General features: G+C 42.8%; 1 protein-coding gene across 1 annotated transcript in view; it reads right to left on the reverse strand.

Annotated features, from left to right (window-relative positions):
- LOC117364222 overlaps positions 1-25440 on the reverse strand; it is a 43783-nt gene continuing 18343 nt past the window's right edge. The window contains exons 3-9 of the mRNA XM_033953236.1: positions 21069-21125; positions 16060-16119; positions 14149-14213; positions 9918-10005; positions 5975-6039; positions 4372-4481; positions 1-128 (exon numbers count right to left, since the gene is read on the reverse strand). Of these exons, the coding sequence (XP_033809127.1) occupies positions 121-128; positions 4372-4481; positions 5975-6039; positions 9918-10005; positions 14149-14213; positions 16060-16119; positions 21069-21125 (453 nt within the window). The 3' untranslated portion in view covers positions 1-120. The remainder of the gene's footprint in view (positions 129-4371; positions 4482-5974; positions 6040-9917; positions 10006-14148; positions 14214-16059; positions 16120-21068; positions 21126-25440) is intronic.

The following is a 25440-nucleotide window of genomic DNA, read 5'->3' on the forward strand; positions in this document are numbered from 1 at the left end:
CTGCCCAGAAACTTTGGTCCTGATGTTTGCAAATATCAACAACCAGCCAGAGAACCATATAGGAGACAAGAGTTAGTGTAGTGTTCCCAAGGCACTTCAACAGCCACGTCATAATAAAGTTCAGGAATCTGAAAATTAGAGAGAAAAGATGAAATAGATAGCCCTTCAAAAATAAAGAGAACAACAGAATGAGAAGGGAAATAATTCATACCTCGTATTCATAAACTTCAGTCTCTACATTAAGCAATTAAGGGCCACTTTTACAATGCCACAGTAGATTCCCACACAGCAAATGCACCAAAGCCCATAGGAAGTGAATGGGCTCCGGTGCATTTGTTGCAGGGGAATCGCTACCGCAGCTTTGTAAAAGGGGCCCTAAATTGCAAAAGACTCTTATCTTTATTGACATATGACGTACCGCTGAACGGCCTGTGAGGCACAAAGAAAAGAACTGAGATAATATATTGCTGAAGATTTTTGCTATCATTTTAGAAAACTCTTACTTTAATTGAAGACAGATTGGTGTCTGTTTTGTCTCATAAGTAAAAAATTACAAAACATCACATAGGGCTCCTTTTACTAAGGTGCGCTAGGGCTTTAACGCGCTACATTGCCACTAAGGTGCGCTAGCGTTTTTAGTGCATGCAGGAAATTACTGCGCGCTACATTGCCACGTGCGCTGAACTCTTCGGGCCCAAGGCACTTGCCTACTTGGCTTACCCTTTAATTCTGCCAGCTTTGAGCTGGCATTAGTTCTAGAAGCGTAGAATGCAGTGTAGCACACGGTAATTTCCTGCATGCACTAAAAACGCTAGCGCACCTTAGTAAAAGGAACCCATAGACTCCACACAATACTTCTATTAGTAATCACAGACTATTCACTACCTTATTGCTTAATAAAACTTAAAATTCGCTCTTGTATCAGGATAATGTAAGTTTCATGAAATACATGCCTGCACATGAAAAAAAATGAATACTTTGCATCTTAAGACTTATTGTCCCACTTTCCTCCACAGATCTTATACACTGGTGGAGGGGCATAATCAAAAACAATGTCTAAGTCTCCTTTTGGCCTAAGGCTCTAGGCACACAAAGAAGGCAGCAGGGAAATATCCTTTCTCGAAAAAAAAAACCATCCAAAATATGGTTGTTTTTTTGTTGTTTTTTTTTAGAATGGTCTTCCTGTACGTTCAGGAGTTTAATCGCCCAGACAGCCACTAAGTGTATCTTTAAGCCCTATTCTAAAAAAAAAAAAAAAAAAATCACCCAAGTCCCAAATGCCCAAAACAAAACCTTTTAGGTGTGGGAGGGACCAGTCCTTTGCCTATAAGCATGATTCTCTAACCGGTGTGTCATAAGCGACGGTTAGAGAATCATGGAACCGATCGTCGTCCCCCTCCCCCCCCAATGATCGCGGCAGGAGGGATGCCCAGTCCCTACTTCCCGGAGCCACTGTGATCCGCCTCCCAAATGTTCCCCAGCAAGAAAGATGCTCAATCTTTCCTGCCGCAATCCTCCGAACCCTCTTGCAATGATCGGCAGCAGGAGGGATGCCCAATCCTTCATGCTGATATCCTCTGCCAATATTCCCCAGCAGGAGGGATGCCCAATCCCTCCTGCTGACACCCGCACCCTCAAAAGCTTGCCCCCACATGCCCGATAGTTTGCCACCACCCCTACCAGGACCCCCCCCCAACCAGGACATCACCCAGATGCCCCCTCTAACCTTGTTTCGTTGATCGGTTAGATGGTTCCTGCCTGCGTCCAGCTGACATGCCCATCTTCGAAGGAATGGCAAGCCTGCCCCTTCCCGGTGCTGGCCAACAAAACTAGGTTAGAGGGGGGTCCTGGTAGGTGTGAGGTTTTGGGGGATTGAGGGTCTAGAGGGTGGTGGTGGCAAACATTCAGGGGGTGGAGGTGTCATCAGGAGGGATTGGGCATCCCTCCTGCTGGGGAACATTGGTGGGGGGTTTGCGGGTGTCTTCAGGAGGGATTGGGCATCTCTCCTGCTGCCGATCATTGGGGAGGGTTCAGAGAATCACAGCAGGAGAGATTGGGCATCTCTCCTGCCGGAGATCATTGCAGGAGGTTTTGGGGGATCGTGGCAGGAGAGATTGGACATCTCTCCTGCCGGGGAACATTTGAGAGGGTTGCAGCAGCTGTAGGCAGGAGGGACAAGGCATCTCTCCTGCCGTGATCGTTACGGGGCAGGGGACAGGTTGCCTGGGCTGCTGAGCTGATCGTGGCAGCTGAGATCAGCTCAGCAGCCCGATTCGGAACTTATACTTGTTTTGACTTGGTCTAAGTCAAAACTTTTAAGTTCCACTAGGCAACCTGTCAAACTTTTTGATTATGACTGCCAGACGACTAAGTGTAGGTTGGCCCACCTCCCGCCTTACCCACTCCTCCAAAAACGCCCCTTTTTGCTCTGGGCGTACAGAGGCAGGGAAAAGGCCTAAGCTGATTTTAGATACATCTAAAACTCTGTTCGATTAGTAGTACTTGGATAACGTGTCTTTCTGATCGTCCAAGTACCGATTTAGGCGTGTTTTTAGACTCTTTTAAAAACATTTTTATGGAGTGTGTATTGCTTAGTCTCAGTTAAAACTTATTCCACAGACCTTGAACACGGGACTTTTCTTTTAAAACAGTGATTTCAAAATATGTTCTATTGACTTTACAGTGAGTGATTTTTCTGGATATTCATAAGCAGAGGGCAGCAGTCCCTACCACTTAATGCAAGTATACTTAACCGTATATCACAGTATTGAAGCATTCCAGAGAGCAGGGTTAGGTTGGGAAAGGAAACAGCACAATAGATTGTGAGTCCACTGGGACAGATAGGGAAAAATACTTGAGCACTTGAATAAATTCATGTCTATTAGTGCTTCTAAACTTTAGTAAAAGGGCCCCATAGTTATGCACTGCTTTTGCTGGAAAAAATAACTTGTAGAGAAAGTGCAAGTATATTCCTCTAACTGAGGCTGCTCAAATGCAGGGCAGGATTAATTCTCCAGTGGGCCCTAGGCACCCAAGTACACTGGGCCCCCTGGACTGACCCCTTCCTGGCCTCTTCCCCCCCCCTCCCTGCCTCTGTCCCCCTCCCCATGTCCCCCCTCCTGCGAGAGTGTACCTCTTGGCCCAGCTACAGAAGTCCAAGTAGCACCTTCTCGTTCCTTCTTCATTATTTAGTGCAGTTGAATACAGAGTCTTCAAAAAGCCACAAGCAGCGGTTCCTACACTCTTCCCACAGCTGACCCAGAAGCCTTTCCTCTAACGCAAAATCCCAGCATCAGAGGAAAGGCTTCTGGGTCAGCCACGGGCAACATGTAGGAACCGATGCCCGCAGTCTTTTGAAAACTACGAATTTGGCTACACTGAATAATGAAGAAGGCAGGAGGAGACAATACTTGGACGCCTGGAGCCAGACCCAGAGGCAGCTACACTGATGTCATCGAAGCAGGTTGCATTCTGGGGCCCCCTGAACTCTTCGGGCGCGAGGCACTTGCCTACTTGGCCTACCCTGCTGAAATCGAATAAGCTGAAACTTTGCTCATGGCTCCAATGTTGGAGACAGCATCGGCCACATAATCCACCCCTGCTAGCATAAACTGGGGCAAAGGCTCATCATCTGCCAGGGTGAGACCAAGTATCTTGGTATGACAAGCACATGCCACAAAAGATGCTGCTGCAGCTGCTTTGATCCCTAAGACCAAAGCTTTGAACTGCCTTTTTAGTACCACATCCACTCTGTGATCCTACATGTCTTTAAATACCATGCCTCCCTAACTTGGCAGGTACATGTGTTTAGTTACCTGAGCAACCAAGAAATCTACCTTAGGCTAAGCGAACATCTGTTGACACTCTTGTGCCATAGGATACAGTCCAGACATTGATTTGGTTACATTTAAAGAGCCCTCAGGAGCATCCCAGTTCTCTGTGACTAAAACACTCATATCAGGATGCCAGGGAAAAGACATGGGCTGCACTCTCATTCTGCTCAGGATAGAACACTGAGTGGAAGGGGCCTTCTGGGAGTCTAACTATAGCTCCCACAGGGAGTCAGTAATGAGCTCTGATAGTGCCAAAGGCTTGAACAGCTGGCATACTGTGGGCTCATTCCTTTGGTTGAGAGCCACCATTGCTTCCTGCTCCTGTCTGAGACCCCCATATCGCACAACAAGGAAGACTTGCTCTGTGATAGCTGATGTGCCCTGGGAGCCCATGCCCCCTTACATGCCCCCTGGCTTGTGCCAGACATCATATGAGGATCTTGTATATCCAAATAAGCTTTTCAAATCAAATTAATAAATTCAAAACAAAAGACTTTATTAGGCAGCACTGAGTTCCCTTTACGTAACTCCACCTTACATCTCTTGGACTCCGCAGTTTCCATGCTCTTACGCTTAGGTCCACTGCTGTTCTGGGGTGCCAGGAGGGATTTTCTCCTGGTAGACAGGCCTCCCAAAGGTTCTTCAGCCCTAGAAACCAAAAGGGAGGCTAAGCCTGATGTTTCTACCCCCCCCCCCCCTTCACATGCTGCATGGCATGTGGTGCAAGGGTGCTCTTCCAGCATCCAACCAGCACAAATCTAGCATGAATTAGGGGTAAAAGAGCCTGAGGACTCCATCCCTGCTAGTTTTGAGGCAAAATGAGGTGATTTGAAGGATTTTGAGAACTTTGAAAAAAAAAAAAGCAGGAAATCCAAGATGACCACAGAGCGGCAGCATTTTGGCAATGTGGAGATTAACCCAGGTTCTGCAGACAAATTTTTTAGTGATCATTCTGATTGATGTGTTTGGTGAATGACTCAATCATTATAATTTATAAGACAGAACAGTTAACATATACTGTATTGATCAAAGCATTAAGACTCCTGAGGCAGGCCTTTGGGTCGAAACACGTATGTGTCGAGTCTTCATAGAATAAAGATATTGAGTACCACCTGGTCACTTTCTCTGTTTTCTTTGAGTATATCCTGTTGCTTTGTAGCATACTTGTGTGTGTCAGTGTATATGCATGCCCATTTTCTCCTTCACAGAACATACTTAGCATGATCCCTGCTGTTTAGGCGCTTGTATGGGTTAGGCCCCTGCTCGTATAGCTACAAACACAGCTTGGCTACCAGCTTTTTGCAATTCATAATTCAGACAATGCTTCAAACAGCATGAATTTTAATCTCAACATTTGCCAAAGCCTGCACTTCAGCAGGAAGGTGCCTGTGACTCACCTTGGGTAGTGAAAGTGGTAAGCAATCATTGTAATATGGACCACTTGTCCAGAGACAAGAACTTTCTGGTCAAGTCAACCCAGCCACTTCAGAGCCTGGGTTCTGGGAAAGATCTCAGAAATAACATCACAGGGATGATTGGACCACGAATTACAAGAACTGCATCTTTGATGCTGTAAATCAGTGGTCTCAAACTCGTGGCCCAGGGGCCACATGCGGCCCGCCAGGTACTATTTTGAGGTCCTCGGTATGTTTATCATAATCAGAACAGTAAAATAAAACAGTTTCTTGATCATATGTCTCTTTAGCTATAACAATGACAATATTATTATTACGTCTGAGCCAAAAGGAAAGATTTATAAACTATAAAGAGTTTTACCTCATGCAAAATTGTCATTTCTTTAATAAGACATTAACTATTTTTTCTGAGGCCCTCCAAGTACCTACAGATCCAAAATGTGGCCCTGCAAAGGGTTTGAGTTTGAGACCACTGCTGTAAATGGACTTCTTGTAGTTTTTCAAATCAGAATGTCCAGAACAGAATTAATTTTTTCCCCTTATCTTCAGGAACATTGCCTCTGGCAGAACCATATTCTTTACACGACCCCACATGCATAGGAGGCAGTATATATCTGATTTACTTCTGGATGCAATATACTATATATATATTCATTGTGGATATCCTGAAAACTGCACTATCTGTAAGGCCAATAGAACAGCCTTTCTATGGTCTTTTTCACCTACTTGGATCTTTGATTTTGTTGTTCTTGCTGTCTCTGTCTTTGTGCCTCTTTCTTCATCTTCTCATCCTGTAGATTAAGAAACCATTAGACATGAAAGGACAGTATTTCTGGGCTCAGGATACAGGTGGAAAGGTCAATGCTGCAACAATATCTATAAAATCTAACCAGTCAATTTTCAAAGCAATTTATTCAGACAGGAGAGCTTTCTGCCCAGTTAAATTACTTGTTGCTGCCTAACTGCTGATATCCTTTGGCACTGAACTAGAAAATGCCACTGAATAGCAGCACTAACCACCCTTGTACTCTCTGCAAGTGCTGGGGCAGTGTGAGGGTGGTGCTTAGGCAGAGCTGGTACTTAACTGGTTAGCAGTGATGTTCGGACCGCTAACTGGTTAAGTAAGTGGCTAAAGTTAAGACAGCAAAAAGGCTAGCACCTTGAGGCAGCTGCTAGAGGTCACCGTGCCCATCTTGTGAAAGGAGCAGTGATGGTCATGAATGATTGGGCATTGATCCTGCCTGTAGGACTCCATTGGACCACCAGGAATCTAAAAGGAAGGCCTTGGTCCAGGGGTGGGGGGGTAGGCGGGAGACCTTTTGAGGGTGATAAGGGGGAATTAACGATAGTAAGGACACTTGCATCTCTTTTGCATGTCCCAGTCAATATTCACCCTAGGCTTTCATACAAGTGTCATGCAGTTCCCGATTGACTATTGGCTGGGACTCACATAAGCTTCATATTCAATGCAGATGCCCGTATATGACACAAAATTAAAAAAAACCCAAAAAATCCACTGACTGCCATGGGCTGAATATTGACTGGTAACTGTCCACTTCCAATAATGTTTGGGTGACATGGAGATTCATATGCAAGGCTGTGGTAGGTTTGGCAGTATTCTATACATTGTTTAGTTTGTGCATTTTTTGGCCTTGCATCAAATTTATGCTATTTCCAAACTTTTAAAATGTAGCATCTATGAACATCTTTTACCCAGATTTTGTATCTAAAAACAAAAAGAAAACCTCAAGGTGAGTGCCAAATTAATTTTATTTAGTTGTATATTAGGGTATATGTAGGGTTACCATATGGCTCCAGAAAAAGGAGGACGGATTGAGACATCCGAGTTTTACCCTAGGTATATGTTTTATATCAAATTATGTTTATAAAATATTTATATTATTATTCATATTTACTGTTAAATTTGGTTGGTACCTTCCCTGAGGGTTTACTTTAGAATATCCTATATAATAAAAAGCTAGCCGCGCATGCGCACTCCTATCAGCGTGCTTCCGTGATCAGGTCTGTGGCCGCAGGAGTGCGCATGCGCGAATCCCCAGCACTTACCTACACTCACTGGAAGGACTGGACCTAGCGCTGGACATCTTGCTCTCCTGTCGGCTCCTCTCACAAACCGCACCAGCGTCGGAGAAGGCTTCCGACGCTGGCGGGGATCTAGAGGAGCCGCGGCGACACCTCAAGGGGCGGGAAGGGAAGCGCAGAAAAAAAACTCCAGCTGCTACTTTTTTCGCGGGCCGACTCCAAACGCCAATTCAAGCAGCGTGTGCAGCACTCTACACACGCTGCTTCGGGGCCTTCTACTGCCCTGATTTGCTCTGCCGCGTCTCTGATGATGTCATCAGGGACGTGCCAGAGTAAATTAGGGCAGTACAAGGCCCAGAAGCAGGTGTGGAGAGTGCTGCACACGCAAACTCTCGGCGGGAAGGGAGGAGGGGGAGGGCCACGCTACTTTAAACAACTGGGATTCGCTGAGGAGGTTTCGTGCAAGGTTGGAGTCGCTGCTTCCAGAAGAGTGCACTGAGAACGCAGGAGACGGAAGCAGACGCCCCCCCCCCCTCAGCGCAACAGCGGCACCGAGGGAAAGGAGGACAGCTTCCCCCGGAGCTTTCAGTATGGCGCGTCTCGGGGGGGGAGTCATTTATATTTGTTAAGTAATATAAAACTGTCAGCTTGGGAGAACAAATCTTTTTTTTCTCTATAAATAGTCTATCTACTACCCCACAATTTCCTTTTCTGTTGAACTAAAGAATGGCATTTATTTTAAGCAAGATGAATTCTAATTTGAACAGGATAGAAGTTGTTTCTCTTGGTGTCTAAACCCTTCTTTCATGTAGATTTGTTAGAAAATGGGTCACATTTTACATAAGACCTACATATATTTGTGGTTGGGTGTGAAAAGATGTGTGTATGTGAGTGTGGAGTGGGTAGATGTTGTGCGTATGTGGTGGAGGTGTGGTTGTCTGGGTGGGTTTGTGGAAGGGGTATGGGGATTGGTATAAATGTGTATGGGGAAGAATAATAATCCTCTATAATAAAACCCTAAGTGCGCATGTGCACTTAGGGTTTTATGTGTCCTGCCTCCATGAGGTGTGCTTCTGTGCAGAATTCGATTTTCAAACACAGAGGAAGGGAGAACATGGAGGCAGGGGTCACGCTGGCGACTCCCCCCTCCCGCCCCCATTCACCAACCGCTGCTGCTCCATCTCTGATCGCTGGCTGTAGCAAACCTCACAGGCCGCTGTGCACCTCGATAGCACGTTCCTTCTGATGCACGGTATCGTGTCACAGGAAACGTGCTACCGAGATGCAGAGCAGCCTGCGAGGTTCGTTACAGCCAGTAGGCTGTTTTAAAGAAGAGGAGCCGCATGCTGGACAGGGGGAGCAGGTAAGGAGTGCTGCTGGACAGGGGGAGCAGGGAAGAGGGACAGGGGGAGCAGGTAAGGAGTGCTGCTGGACAAGGGGGAGGTAAAAGGAAGGGAGAAGGTCTACTGCTGGACAGGTGGAACAGGCAAGGGGTGATGGTGGACAGCCGAGGAAAGAGAGAGACAGAAAGCGGTCAAGGAGAGAGAAAGAGAAAGAAAGAAAGACACACACATCTATTCTAGCACCCGTTAATGTAACGGGCAGACTAGTTCTCTATATTGATTGTAAACCCTTGCCTCTCTTTAACTTGCACCAGTTTTTGTATGGTTATATCTTAAGTGGTACTCTTTCTAATTAAAATTAACCATGTAAAACTTTTCCGGTTATCTGTGTACCTGCTTTTGTAACAGGTTACTAAAGATATATTACTAAACATTGGCATTATCTGGTTCTGGGCCTCTTTTACTAAGCTGTGTCAAGCAGCTAGCATGGGTTTTACCATGCGAAAGATATTTAGCATGGGCCTGGGTGTGATATTGATGGCTTTAATAAGATTTTATATTTTTCTTGCATCATTTTTAACAATTAAATATTTAGGAATATGATATGATAGAGGTCTACAAAATCCTGAGCAAAGTGGAATTGGTAAATGAGAATTGATTGTTTATTCTTTCAAACAGTACAAAAACTAGGATGCATGTCATGAAGTTTCATAATGATACTTTTATAACAAATCAGAAAAAAAAAAATTTTCACTGGAACACATTGCCAGAGGATATGAGAAAGCTGTTAGCATTGCTGAGTTTAAAAAAGGTTTGGATAAATTCCTGCAGATAAAGTTGATAAACCATTTTTAAGGAAGACCTGGAGAAAGTCACTGCATAGGGTAGGTAGCACATAATCTTGCTCCTTTTTGTGATTGTTCCAGGTACTTGTGACCTGGCTTGGCCACTGTTTGAAACAAGATATTGGCCTAGATGGACCCTTTGTCTGACTCAGGTTGACAATTCTTATGTCTTAAATCTAACAAATCAAATGATATTCTACCTCTAACTGATTAAAAAAAGTGGAGGGAAATTAGAAGCTAGACTAAAGTCGATAAAATTATTTTATGGACTCTGGGGGGTTACTCCTTTTTTCAGGTGATAAGTTTCTGGCTCAGAATCAGAATATTATAAGTACAAATCCTGAAGTCCTCAGTGGGGTAATATGTTATGATACTATACTGTATACGTACCACAGTGAATATCAAACACTCATAAAGGAAAGTAACAGATTTATTTACCCGTTCTGCCTTAATAATCTCACACATTACACTGTCTGTAGCTGGGACTGGGGACCGGAGGAAGCCTGTACGAATCTCCATTTCCAGCCTATGAATAGGATAGATAAGCAAGTTAGAATCTATCAGATTGGGCCATACCATGATATCTTACAGGACTAAAAATGTACTGAATGCACTAGTTATATCAGACTCTACCAGGTCATGGCCAATTATACAAGACAGGCCACTTATCTGTAAGAACACAGAATGTTCCTAGCCCTCTTCCATATCAAAAAAGGCTTGCTCAAAGCACCTCTTCTCATAAACTTGCTGGCACTGATCTAACTACTGCTTGCTAAGTCACCTCTGGTATGGCATAAGTGATTCCAGTCACATCTTGACAAACATCGCTCTTGACTTCTAATGAGCTATCTCCAGTACAGAATGAGTAACTCAACGGTATATCCAAAGTCTCTTGGAGAAGAACTTGAATTTCAGAGAAGTTACAGGATGATAATTTTCAAACTGCCCACATAGTAATTTTTCAATCCATTTTTCTGTGAAAGTACTTTCTTACCAGAGGAAATGGGCTCTCATAAAAAATGGCTGCCCCATATAGTAGATTTGCCTGCAATTTGAGGAGGCATTTCCCAAGGGTTGAAATGTTATATAGGTGGTATATAAGCATTTTAGAGGTCCTATAACTAAAAAGAATTAAGAAACTGGCTTAGCACATTTTAATATGGGCTTGTCCACAAGCTATACCCATTTTTTAATGCAGCCCAAAATAAGACTTTTGGTTTCATTGTTGCGGGTTTCTGCTAAATTTTTCATTAATGCATGCCACTTTCAAAAAAATATTAGGCCCCCTTTTATCAAGCTGTGCAAGGGCTTAATTTTATCACAGATCGCTGCAATACAAGCTACAATGCTCATAGAGTTCCTATGAGGTCAGAGCTTTTACTGCAGTGCTATGAGTTTTAAAAAAATCCCCTATATGCAGCTTGATAAAAGGGGGCCTTAATGTGGGACACTTAACCAACTCTTATTTGGGAGGTGCTAAAGGGAGAATTAATTAAGCAGGATTAGTACTTAATGTACCTTTAATTTGCATTAAGAGAACTGGTACACACTAAATTCTATAACTCTCTTTATATCAGGGTTCTCAAAGCAGTGCATGCACATAGATCTCATGCATATTCATTGGGGAAATCCTGAAAACCCGACTGGATTGCGGCCCTCAAGGAGGGACTTTGAGACTCCTGCTTTATATCTATGGGTTTAAACCCTAATGCTGCTTGATGAATTTCCCCTTATGCTCTCACATTAACCCCCCCTTTCACAAAACTGTAGCTCAGATTTTAGCGCCAGCCACAGGGGTAACAGCTCTGATGCTCATAAAATTCCTATGAGCGTTGGTGCTATTATCATTGCAGCTGGCGCTAAAAACTGCGCTACCGTTAGTAAAAGGGGAGGGGGCGGGGGTAAGTCTGTGTTATCCAGGTAGTGTGTTAATCTTTCATGCCTTTTGCGGTAAGCCTTTTTCTGTGTTAAGTGTATATTAGCGCATGTTTAGTAAGAAAAGGCCCCTTAAGGAATAGATAAAGATTTATACTTACACTCATACATTTGAACATTTAATACTATGGGCATATTTTACTGCCCAAAAATTCTGCCCACCAAATAGCTGGTATAAACAAGTGCACATTGTATTCCTACTGTAAGTTACAAAGTGAAAGGAATTGGATAGTTTTATTTTAAAAATCCTGCAGTCCACATGGTAAAAACATGCGCACGTGATCCTCTGGAAGCTGCGTACTATTAGGAAATATTTTGATTTTATATCATTTAAAATCCTAGTTCAATCTTCAGTCCTTTCAATATTGGATTATTGTAATGTTATTTATCTGGGATCGTATAAAATAACCACTAGCCGCCTAGAAATCATACAAAATACAGCTATTAGTTTGATTTTTTATCTGAAAAAACACGATCATATCAGTGTATGTTATCAAAAGCTTCACTGGCTACCGTTTGAAGCTAGAGTGTTATTTAAATTTGGATGCATTTGTTTTAAAGTTTTATTTGGCTTAGCGCCCGGCTTACCTTGTTTCTCATTTCAGTTTTTTTTATTTCAAATTAAAATATTTGTAGATCTGGTTGGTTTTATTTCCCTTCAGCAAATGCATGTCGTTACAAAAAATTTTTGGATAGGACCTTAGCATTCCAAGCAGGACTAATGAATTCATGTTTGAATCTTCTTGTCTCCATTTCTAATTTCGAAAAGATCTTAAAACCCACTTATTTAAACAATATAATATACATTATTGATTTTCGTATTATGTTGTTATAATGTACTTTGTATCTTTTTATTCATACTTATTTTAGTTTATATTGTGTTTTCCGTATTCATTAGTTTTAATGCTTTTATTAGTTACTTTGAATTTTATTATGTATGATGTTATTATTATATTGTATGCCGAGTGCCTATTGTGTAAACTGCTATGAACTGCTGGTTAGGTGGTATATAAAAATAAATTATTATTATTATTATTATTTAACTAACCCCCCAAAAAACAAAAAGGGAGACCCAATGATCCACAGTAAAAACAATCTAAAGATATAAACAACAGACTCTTCACAATAAAAATACAAATAAAAGTCTGAATGAGTAATACACGTATGATTGTCCTGACAGACCCTACATGGTCCGTGATTCATCGAGACCGCTTTCCTCAGGGGTCCAGATGATTTAGGGTACAAAGATAGAAATATGAGCAAAACAATGTATGTGCCTTTGAGCATAAAACCCGAAAATGGCTTGAAACAAGCAGAGTAAGAAACCACCACACTAAACTATTTCAAGCCATTTTCAGGTTTTATTCTCAAAGGCACATACATTGTTTTGCTCATATTTCTATCTTTGTACCCTAAATCATCCAGACCCCTGAGGAAGGCGGTCTCGCTTAAACATGGATCATGTAGGGTCCGTCAGGACAATCAAACGTGTATTACTCATTCAGACTTTTATTTGTATTTTTATTGTGAAGAGCGAATAAAAAATCATCTTTCAGTAGATCCACATCCACAGTCTGTTGTTTTTATCTTTAACTAACCCCCTCCTTTACAAAGCTGCACCAGCGTTTATAGCGCCGGCTGCATCAGAGCTGTTATTGCCGCGGCCGGCACTAAAAATGCTAGCGCGGATTTGTAAAGGAGGAGGCAATGCAGGCGGTTAGATAATTAACATAATGTAACATTTTATTTTATATTCCGCCACATACCTTGCATTTCAGAGCAGATTATAATTTAATAAACTGGACTACCAATCTAGGAAGCACAACAAAAGAACATTCCCGCTGCAGCTCCTTGTGACTCTGGGCAAGTCCTGTAACGCTTTGTTGCTCCAGGTGCAAAATAAGTACCTGTCTAAAAAATATGTAAACCACTTTGTGTAAAGCAAACAGAAAAAATGGTATACAAGTCCCATCCCCTTACCCCTTAAAAAGCACCCCTCAAACAACCACATTTTAAGTTGGCGTCTAAAAGCCCGATAAGTAGGAAACAGCCGCAGCATATCTACTAAATCATAGTCCAGATTAGCAGCCTGTTATGAGAACAGTTTATTGACATAATTCCGCTCAGCTCACACCTAGTTCTCTTTTCTTTTTGTTGGTGGGTGGATTGGTGGGAGGGGTTTATAAACTGTTGTATGGCTTTTTTATCTGTATATTTGTGCTTCTAATAAACATGATTTCTACATAATTCAATTTCTTCCTCCCTCACACTGTGGGGGAACATAAACAAACGTTCACATCAAGAAGGTCTTACGGATGGCTCCAACATGAAATGTGGATACAAATATGAAGGAGCCGTCCCGTACAATACCTTATGTAGCAAGCAAAAAACTTAAACCAACTCCTGGCAGGTACTGGTGGCAACCAATGAATCTTACAAAAGTAGCTGATGATCCTATTTGACTTCTGTATGCAATGTTTTTACCTGATACTGAGGGCATCCCAAGTAAAGCATATTACAGTAATCCAATAAACTCAACAACAGAGCATGTACTGTGTGTGTATGCCTTTGAGTCGACCACTTACCCATGGCTACAAGACAAAAATGAGTAAATTACGCAGCATTCATAAATATTTTCAGAAGCAGCATCAGCAGAAAGCCTTTTGAACACTTTGGAAAATGTCACCCCCCCCCCCCCATACATGCAAATAATAAGTTTTTTTTTGCAGCTTACAAAGCTATATTTTCTTGCACTCCTTCTGAATCCTTCTGGAGACGCATCTTGTTTTTCATTAATATCTATGCAGCATAAAAGAACACAATGTGAAAATTCTTCACATACAGCCTGTTTTTCAATGTAATGGAAGGAAAATAATGAGTAGATTCTGCTAACACGTCTTGATCCTGCAACTCTAGGACCTATTCTGAAGCTAACTGTAAAGCCTTGTATTTTCCATAATATGCAGGACAGTGGCCCCTATATTTCAACCAAGAATAGTTAGTATATGAACAGTATACTCATTGCAGGTGGTGTCCTCCAGGCAACAGATAAGGAATGGAAGAAGGTTGGGCTCAGAATAGGAGGGTCCCAGAGGATAAGGAGTTTACTGATAAGATGTACCTAGAGACTCATTGCTATGAAAAGCTAGAGAGGATGACAATAAACAGAACAAGAAAAAGGAGGCATTTCCCTCTAGGGTAATATACTTTAAAAATAGAAGATGGGTAGTAAAAAACATTCAGTCGGAAGCTGGGATAACTAAAGGAAGATTTATTATAGTAGATAGAGGAACTCTTCTGAGCAAACTTGAGGTCAAGAGGGGCAAACTGTTTGTCAGGAGCCCAAATCTGAGATGTACTGGCAGTCCCTAGTTAAGAACGGGTTCCGTTTTTTAAACCGTTCGTAAGTTGAGTTTGTATGTAACTCAGATCCTAGTATTTTTCCCACCTTCTCCACTTCCTTGAGGCCCCTCTTACATTCCTTTCCATCCATCTCACTATTACTTCTCCACTATCACATCCAACATTACTCCCTCTCATCTCTCTTCCCCATGCATCTCTACTTCACTCCTCTCCCACCACCATGTCCAATAATTCTCTCTTCCTCACTCTCTCTGCCCATCAATTCTCCTCTTTCTTCATCTCCCCATGTGCACCATCTCTTTCTCTCTCACTCAGACACCCAATTCTCCCTTTCTATTCCCTCCCCCACCTCAGCATCTCTTTCACTCACTCCTTCCATTCTTCCATCCTATGGCTCAAGCTCCCATCCCTCCCTCCATTCTATGTTCCAAGTTCATGCCCCCTCCCTCCTTTTTTCTGTCCTTTGTACAAATTTTGTACTCCCTCCCGAGTCCCAAGGTGCCCCTTTCTCTCCCTCCTTCCATTCTGTGCCCAAGTATGTGTCTCCCTCTGGCGGGTGTTTACCTTCTTCTGGCTATTTCCCTCCTCCTTTCAACCACAGTCATTTTTCTGCACAAAGCCGTGGGCAACAGCTCCTATGTGTGTCCCGTGGCTGAGCTGGAAGCCTTCCCTCTGATGTCAGAGGAAGCTCCTCCCATGTCAGAGGGAAGGCTTCCGGCTCAGCCATGGGACACGTGTAGGAGCCGCTGCTTGCAGCTTTGTGCATAGAAACGACTGCAGCTGGGAGGAGGAGGGAGCCAGCCAGAAGATAAACACCCGCCAGAGGGAGGCATGTACTTGGGGCACAGAATGGAGGGAGGGAGGGAGAGGGGCATGTTGGAACTTGGAAGGGAGGGAGAGGGGTGTGTTGGGACTCAGGAGGGAGGGAGAGGGGCATGTTGGGACTTCGAAGTTAGAATAGGACCTCCGTCCTTATGTATGAGTCTGATGTAAGTTGGATGTTCGTAAAACAGGGACTACCTGTAATGCAAGGATTTCTAAGACTCAAGCTCTGACTTTTTTTCCATGTTAATATTTTTGACTGAGCTGATTTATTTGGAAATTGGAAATTATTAGACATACATGCTACAAGCACTATAAAGCTGTAATGAAGGCTCCTCCATCACCATAAGATAACATATGCACAAATACATGCATGATTTCATATATGCACAATGTTTCACCTGATGTCCACCTTTAAATCTACTAACCAATGTCTCATTATGTAGAATATATTAATTACCTCTCTTTCAACCATATAGTGCTTAATGGCACAGCAGTCCCTCTCGATATAATCTTTCTTCTGAAAGAGCACAAAAAAATGTAATGCAAACATGGTTTCTGCAAATTTTTATCTTAACTCTTTATGAATTCAGCATTATAAATATATTAGAATAGAATAATAAATAAAGAAAATAATTATACCCCCTTTTACAAAACTGCAAAAGCATTTTTCAGCACCAGCCTGCGCACTGAATGCTCTGCATTGCTCTGAAGCACAAATAGTTCCTGTGAGTGTCAGGAAGCAGTGCAGAGCATTCAGCGTGCCAGCCAGCGCTAAAAAATGCTTTTGCAGTTTTGTGAAAGAGGGGTTATGTGTACCAGGTTAAAAAAATATACAATGCCACATCTGACATGAAAAATGGAGAGTCCAAAACTGATGGTACAAATAACAGAAATAAATGTAATACAGCCCACAACAAAGGAGAATAAGATTAAGAGGTTGTTGTTAATCTTTTTTTGAGCCAGTCTTCCTTATCATGTTTTTTTCTTTACTTGAGAAAGCTGGGGAAAATAGGCAACCCTTTGTGCTTCTCCAACCCCTTATGGGTACATGGGCAACATCAATAACAAGGCAACCTATTCCATAGATTCCCCATGTCAGGTGACAATACTTTGGCAGTCAGCTAGGAAGGATGGGTAGAACTGTCTCTGTGTCCCAATGTGCGTGGCCATAAGAACATAAGAACATAAGCAGTGCCTCCGCCGGGTCAGACCATAGGTCCATCCTGCCCAGCAGTCCGCTCTCGCGGCGGCCCAAACAGGTCACGACCTGTCTGAATAACCAGAAGGGGCCCCCTTGCCACCTTGGTTTCCCATTGAAGTCCTATCTTCCCATCGAAGTCCTAATCCTCCGGTCTTGCACATTCACGACTTGGTTGGGTTTCCATACTTATTACCTGGTTAGTTTTCTATACTTGTATTACATCCCAGCACCTCTCTCAGTATCCTACGATCCCTTTATCCCTCAGGAATCCGTCCAATCCCTGTTTGAATCCCTGTACTGTACTCTGCCTGATCACTTCCTCCGGTAGCGCATTCCAAGTGTCCACGACCCTTTGGGTGAAAAAAAACTTCCTTGCATTTGTTTTGAACCTATCTCCCTTCAGTTTCTCCGAATGCCCCCTCGTACCTGTTGTCCCCTTCAGTCTGAAGAATCTGTCCCTATCCACCCTCTCTATGCCCCTCATGATCTTGAAGGTCTCTATCATATCTCCCCTGAGCCTCCTCTTTTCCAGAGAGAAGAGCCCCAGCCTATCCAACCTCTCGGCGTATGGGCAGTGTTCCAGCCCTTTTACCAGTTTCGTTGCTCTCCTTTGGACTCTCTCAAGTACCGCCATGTCCTTCTTGAGGTGTGGCGACCAATACTGAACGCAGTATTCCAGATGTGGACGCACCATCGCTCGATACAATGGCATGATGACTTCCCGCGTCCTGGTTGTTATGCCCCTCTTTATGATGCCCAGCATCCTGTTGGCTTTTTTCGAGGCTGCTGCGCACTGTGCAGATGGCTTCAGTGATGCATCCACCAGCACACCCAAGTCTCTCTCAAGTCTGCTGTCTCCCAACAATGCCCCCCCCAATTTGTAGTTGAACAACGGGTTCTTTTTCCCTATATGCATGACCTTGCATTTTTCCACGTTAAAGCACATTTGCCATTTGTTTGCCCAGTCTTCGAGCTTGTCCAGGTCCCTTTGCAGGTCCTCACACTCCTCCCTGGACCTAACTCTACCGCACAGTTTGGTATCGTCTGCAAATTTTATAACCTCGCACTTTGCTTCCTTTTCCAGGTCATTGATAAATATGTTGAAGAGTAACGGCCCCAGCACCGATCCCTGTGGCACACCGCTCGTGACTCCCCGCCAATCAGAATATTGGCCCTTCACTCCGACCCTCTGCAGTCTACCCGACAACCAGTGCTTGATCCATCTGTGCTCATCCCCTCCCACCCCGTGGTTCCACAGCTTCCTAAGCAGCCTTTCATGTGGCACCTTGTCGAAAGCCTTTTGAAAATCGAGGTAAATGATGTCTATGGGTTCCCCATTGTCCACCCGACTGCTTATTCTCTCAAAGAAGTACAGAAGGTTCGTTAAGCATGACCTTCCCTTACAGAATCCGTGCTGGCTTGTTCTCAGTAGGCCATTTCTCTCTATGTGCTCGCAAATGCCGTCTTTGATCCCTATAATTGAAGTCAGGCTCACCGGCCTGTAGTTCCCGGGGTCACCCCTCGATCCCTTCTTGAAGATAGATGTGACATTCGCCAATTTCCAGTCCTCTGGTACCTCTCCAGTTTTCAAGGATAGGTTGTAAACATGCTGGATTGTGCCCGCTATTTCTTGTCTTAGTTCCTTTAGAACCCTTGGGTGGATCCCGTCTGGGCCCGGTGATTTGCCGCATTTTAACCTTTCTATCTGTTTGAGGACATCCTCCTTACTTACCTCTATGTGCTCCAATTTTTCGGCCTGTTCCCCACTCATGAGCTCCTCTGAGTCCGGTATATTAGATGTGTCTTCTCTCGTGAAAACCGACGAGAAGAACGTGTTCAACCTCTCAGCTACCTCTTTATCCTCTTTAATCACTCCCTTCCTATCCCCTTCGTCCAACGGCCCCACCTCCTCTCTCGCTGGTCGCTTCCCCTTTACGTAACTGAAGAATGCCTTGAAGTTTTTCGCCTCCCTGGCCAGCCCCTCTTCGTATTTCCCTTTTGCTTTTCTAACCTCTCGGTGGCATTCCTTTTGGCATTTCCTGTGCGCCTGGTGATTTTCTTCTGTTGGGTCCTTTTTCCATCTCTGGAAGGATACTTTTTTGTCATTTATTGCCCTCTTTACTTCAGTTGACATCCAAGCCGGGTCCTTTGACCGCTTGTTCTTGCAGCCTTTCCTGAAACTGGGGACGTACATTCTTTGTGCTTTCTGCAGGGTGTCCCTGAATAGGGTCCAGGCTCTTCCTACAGTCTCCATCCTAAAGATGTTTCTGAGCTTCCTCCCCACCATTTCCCTCATAGCAACATAGTTTCCTTTCCTGAAGTTGAGCGCAGTTGTTGCGGTCCTCCTTACTATGGGAGTCCCCCTTTCTAATTTGAATCTGATCGCGTTGTGGTCACTGTTGCCTAGTGGTCCTCCCACTTCTACCCCTCTTGCAGGCCCCCCTAATCCGTTTAGGATGAGGTCAAGAGTAGCACCCCCTCGCGTCGGTTCCCTGACTAGTTGCTCCATGAAGCAGTCCCTCACGGCTTCTACAAATCCTGTTTCCCTAGTGCAGTTGGAGTGACCCGTACTCCAGTCTATCCCCGGGTAGTTGAAGTCCCCCATCACTGTTACACTTCCAGTCCTGCATTCCTGTCTCAGTTCAGCTTCCAAGTCGTGTCCGACTCCTTCTGGCGTACCAAGTGGGCGATAGTACAGCCCCAGTTTTATGCCTGCACCCTTGTTTCCCGGCAATTTGACCCATAGCGATTCCAGCCCCTCTGCCTTCGTTGCCATATCCATCCCGACCGAGTAGATAGAGTCCTTTATATATAGTGCTATGCCTCCTCCCTTCTTGTGGGTCCTGTCCCTCCTGTAGAGCTTGTACCCCGGCAGCGCCACATCCCATTGATTTTCCTCTGTCCACCAGGTTTCTGTAATTCCAATGATATCCAGGTCCTCCCCCTTGGCCACGACTTCTAGTTCACCCATCTTGGCCGTGAGGCTTCTTGCATTTGCGTATAAGCACCACAGGTCCCGTCGTTTTTCCTCCACCTCTGCATTTACCTGGGCCGCCTCCCCTTGTAAATGCAGAGGTGGAGGAAATGATGGTTCGTCTACCATCCAGGTTTGCCACATGGTGGCTGAAACCATGTGGCCCCATGGCAAATTCCAAGTCTGGTGTGCACATGTTGACCACTGAATTTATTTATTTTTTGCATCTGATTTACACTATATTTTCAGGAGATAGGGGATTTATGACGCCCCTATCAGGCCATTTTTTTTCAATCAACATATATCTGCAGATCCATATGGGGTGGGTAAATTCATAAGAGACATGAGCACAAAGCCAGCATTTTATACACTCAAATAAGCTCTTATAAAACTGTTCACATAAAACCTACTTGACATCATTGCGTCGACATCTGCGCACTTCCGAATGCCTCGAGCTGCGGCCACTATGTTTAGAATGCTGCGGCTTCACAAAGTTTGCAAGACACTGCCATAGACATTAGCACAGGTGCTTACTACCATATACAGTGTAGTAAAATCTGTGCAAACTGCTTAGGCTTTAAGCATGTTATTTGCCCCTTAACGTGACTTAAAGGGTGCTAACACAGCTTCACTGTTTTTTATTGTGGCAATATTTAGACCACTGCAAGTTACATAATAATGAGATGCTAAACATGCAAATGAATGTAAAGCAGCTCATTACTATATAAAAACCATAGCACAACTTGCGATGTGCACTGGGTGCTCCTGCCTGATGACCACTTGACTGTTTGAGAATCAAATGTTAGGTTCCTTTGAGGGGCCCTGTGGGGAAGTGGAAGGCTTCAATTGGGGGTTAGGGGCTTAATTAGGGAAAGGGAGTTAGATGGGAGGGGGAAGAAACTTTGCTGGTCCCAGTCAAATGTGGCTCAGGAGCATCAGGCCCCTGCTTTGAAGCCTAGTGTTCCTGGGAACATAGAATAATGCTGCAAACAGCATTATTCTTTATATCTAGGGATTCAGCAATCTGCGGTACTGAGATACCACAGGTTGCTGAATCCTGTGGTAAATCAAGGTGCAATGAAAGCCCATTCTCTTTTCCTTCCCTTGCTAACTTTCCCCCTTAATGCAGCTTAATTGGTTTCAAATGGGTTGACACTGGAAAGGTGTAGCTATCAGCTAATCACATCACTCAGTTACTCCACCAGTCATGTTTTTTTAATCATCCCTTGTCTAAATTTCAGGAAACACTTATTCATATGCCTGATTAAGAAAATATGTTTAAACTTCTTACCTCTTCAATGATATCAGCTATTTCCTCTGCTACTATTTGGGTGGCTTTCCCCTCTTCCTGATGTGAAAAACATATGAACATAAGAATTTAAGAAATTCCAGACTGAGTCTGACCAATGGTTCATCAAGCTCAGCCAGCATCTGTCTCCAAATATGGATCATCTGGAAGCACCCAGAGACTCACATTCCTGTTGCTCTCTCCCAGAAGTAGGAGATGGCAATCCCCCAGTCCAAAAGAGAGGCAAAGGATGAACAGTAGTCAACAAGGCAGTGGAAGAACAGTAACAGTGAAAAACACCAGTATGGCATATTAACATTTGTTGAAGTACAGTAATATAATAATAATAATGACTTTATTTTTTTTTTATACCGCCACAATCTTACAACTTCTAGGCGGTTTACAGTGAAGAGAGTTGGACAATCAGCGAATTACAGAATACAAATAGCGAAGATGTCATTGAACAGTCAGCGAATTATAAAACCTGTATGGCATGTGATCCAAATTCTGCTTAGGTTCAAAACAAAATTAGAACATTCTCCGGCTTTTATTGATGGATTAATTGTTCCTTACTCAATTCTTAGAACATTACACTCCACTGACAAAAATCTCTTATCTATTCTATCGATGCAACATATTGTTTGTGACACCACACCGAAATGCTCTGCCCATCCAACTTAGACAAGAATCCATACCTAAGCTTAGATCAGAATTTAAAATGGTTTTATTTAAAGATGTATATAATATGTACGATCATTAAATAGAAAAAATATATTTTATTTCCCCTTTCCTTTTGTGTTTTCCCTTTTACCCTTCTTTTTATTTTAAAAAATTGTATTTCTTCCCCTCATTCCTTTTATGTTTTATTTTACAAATCTTTATTGATTTTTAAACTAAAAACAGTGCCAATCAAATAAAAGGACAGTAGTTATTACATACATTGCACTACTGTCTGTACAGGCAACTTATATATCATTCAAGATTTTCATATTTCCTACATTTAATAATATCATAATATAACATAATATATAATTTAAATGAAGAATAAAGTTACCTAATTGTCACCATCAATATTTATTTCCCTCTCTCCAACCCTCCTCCCCCCATGGATGTGTAAAGGTAAATGAATAGAAGGAAAGATAAAATAAATATACATTATTGTAATTCCACAAATTTAGTCAATGGGCTCCAAACTTTATTAAATACCCCACTAAATCCCCTACATTCTGCATTAAACTTTTCATATTTGTAAGTATTACATACATTCACCCACCAAAAAGTGTAACTTATTCTGTCTTGGTTTTTCCAGTTACTCGTATCAATTGCATGGCTATGCCTGTCATGATCATAAAAAGACGGCTCTTATATTTATTTAGAGTGGGTTTTACATGTAATATAGTTCCACAAATTATAGACTCATATGTTAGTGGAACATTTGAATCCAAAATCAGATTTATTTGTCCCCAAACTGACTTCCAAAATATAAATATAAAAGGACAAAAATACAACAGATGGTCCAAAGTCCCAATATCAATATGACAATGCCAGCATCTATTAGACTTAGAGTATCTATTTTATTTAACCGAACTGGGGTCCAGAAAATCCTATGTAACAGAAATAACCATGTTTGTCTTATAGATGCTGACGCCATGCATTTCAATCTCCAAGCCCAAATATGTGGCCAACGAGACACTTATGTAACATAGTAGATGATGGCAGATAAAGACCAGAATGGTTCATCCAATCTGCTCAATCTGATTCAATTTAAATTTTAAAAAAATAATTTTTCTTCTTAGCTATTACTGAGCAAGAATCCAAAGCTCTAACTGTTACTGTGCTTGGGCTCCAACTGCTGAAGTCTCCAGTCAGCTCACTCCAGTCCATCCACACCCTCCCGTATTTGGTTTTACCTCTCTTGTAATTATGTCTGTCTTTAACATACAGCCTATACAATTTGCTTTGTTGTACACCGCTTAGATTCTCTTATCCCCTCTTTTGCTAATGCGTAGCGCGGGTTTTATCGCTGGTAGCAGCAGTAACTGCTCCGACGCTCATAGAATTCCTACGAGCATCGAAGCAGTTACCGCCGCTGCTGGCGCTAAAACCCGCGCTATGCATTGGTAAACGAGGGGGTTAGATAGGCGATTTATCAAAAACTAAATAAACTTGAAACTTGTCTTGCTACTCCTAGATAACTGGTATCAGATCCACTTTCACACTTATTACGAGTAGTTCCCAATTAAATTCTGAGTTGCCACATAGAATCCCTTCTCCTGTCCCTTGGTAGCTTGTTTTAAACTAATTTAAGACCGTATTTTATCAATCCATTCCCAATTAAGCCAGAGAATGCGTCAAAGTTAATAGCATTGTCAGTAATTTAAAAAGTATGCAAAAGTTTCTGTAGGAGATTCCTAACATTATTTATTAACTAGGCAGACCTGGGGACTTCCACCTAGTCAACAGGGTATAATAGTGGAAACACTATTCTGGCACATTAAAGTGTGTTGAATAAAGCAAAATCTGACAAGACTATGGGCTCCTTTTACTAAGCTGCGCTAGTGGTTTCAGCGGGTGCGCACTAGACGCTAACGCATCCATTGAGCATTGCTCCAGGAGATTGCTGTTGTTGAGCTGCTATGTTGTTGTTACTCGCCTTCCACTACCAGACACTGCCTGATTAGAGGTCTGTTCTCACGTTGTATAAAGCAGAAGCGTTGCATTGGTGCCTCCAGGTCCTGGGTGCATCCCAAAGCATCTGCAAAACACACGTTTGAGAGGACAGGGTTCAGGTAGTGGCACTTCTTCGCTTTACAGACCAGGTTCCCATGTGAAATGCTTTGCTATGCTCCTCACACAGGCTGTGACAGCTGAGGTCAGACAGTTTGGGTTGCTTGTTAGGAAGTGTGGTGTCACTGCATGGCCAGGGGTCCTGGTTGGCCTTGGGTGGGTCTGGTGCTTGTATATGGCTTTGGCAAAGAGATGGTGATGTACAGTAAGTCATGACGTGGGAATTATGGTTGTAGTCACTGTATTTGTGGGCTGCTCCATTGTGGATCTGTACATGTAGGCAAATCTGAGCTTAGATGGGGGTGTCTCAGACATGTTCCATATGGGGACATGTTCTGGCCTTTCCTGCACATGTGGGCCATGGGGACATGGGAGGGGCCCCATGGCAATCCCACCAGCTGAGAAAATGCATGTGACTCTGGGAATATATGGTGATTGTACATTAGGGTGGTCCAAAAAATTATTTTGTCTGTCCAGAAGGCTAATTTTATTCCTTTATATAAAAATGAAAAACACACAAAATTTTACGTAAACAAAATTTAGGGGTCGCCCCCACTTCGCTGTTTTTTTTAAACTACGCTACGCTTAACAGTATATTGTAATTCTTGTACACTTGACAAATAATCAACAGTCTATGACATAAGAGCCACCTTTGATGCAGAAGGAAACTTCTTCTGGTGGCTGGCCACTAGCTGAAGAACAAATTGCTTTTGTTCATCTTTTGTCAAAGTATCATTGTATTTTTCAATGAGGCTTATCTCTTGTTCTGGTGCATCATTAACTAGTCAGTTTGGAATCCCGATTCTAATGTTCCTTGAAAACTGGATCTTCACTGTGTGGGATGTTTTTCCAGGAAGATTCAGATGTTATATGGGTAACGGCTTTGGTCTGCCTTTTGTCATGATTTTCTTTTCCTCACGCTGCCTCTTTCTGTATTCTTTTGCAGTTGTTTGAAGGTAAACTCCACTCATACAGCAAAAAAACACCTCATTCTGCCTTTGCTTCTGTAGGAATTCTCAATCTTCTTCATGTTTAAGTTCAGTCATAACATCTTTTTTTGAAATATCAAATAATTGCATTCACTTTTAAAGATTTCTTCATTCTGTCTATCTTCTTCTCATTGACGAGTTCTGTGTTTCTTTAGAAACAAATATCTTTGTGTAATATCCTGGCTCGATACCATACCGCCACCGCAGACTCACATACCATCATATAGCTTTCTAGTAAAAGATTTCCTTCGTCATAGTGATGAAAATTGACCAGTCGAAGAACATCCAGTCCATGTGGCAGTCTAGCAGTTGACAGCTGGCAGACCGACTTCCCAAGGAGCCAGTTTTCAGGTGCAGATCGCAAACTAGACTACGCCATACAAACTAATTATGCACAACACACAACACACAAGCAAGCAGTGCATGCTGGGGTGAATTCTAAATATAGTGTAATCGAGTGAAATTTGGCACATGAATAAGTCATACCAAGTGGACAAAAAGTTTCAAGTTTAATAATAATTAGATGTATCGCCTATCATAATTCTAAGCAATTGTACATAGTAACATAGTAACATAGTAGATGACAGCAAATAAAGACC

This window comes from Geotrypetes seraphini, chromosome 7, assembly GCF_902459505.1.
Source record: "Geotrypetes seraphini chromosome 7, aGeoSer1.1, whole genome shotgun sequence".
NCBI lineage: Eukaryota > Metazoa > Chordata > Amphibia > Gymnophiona > Dermophiidae > Geotrypetes > Geotrypetes seraphini.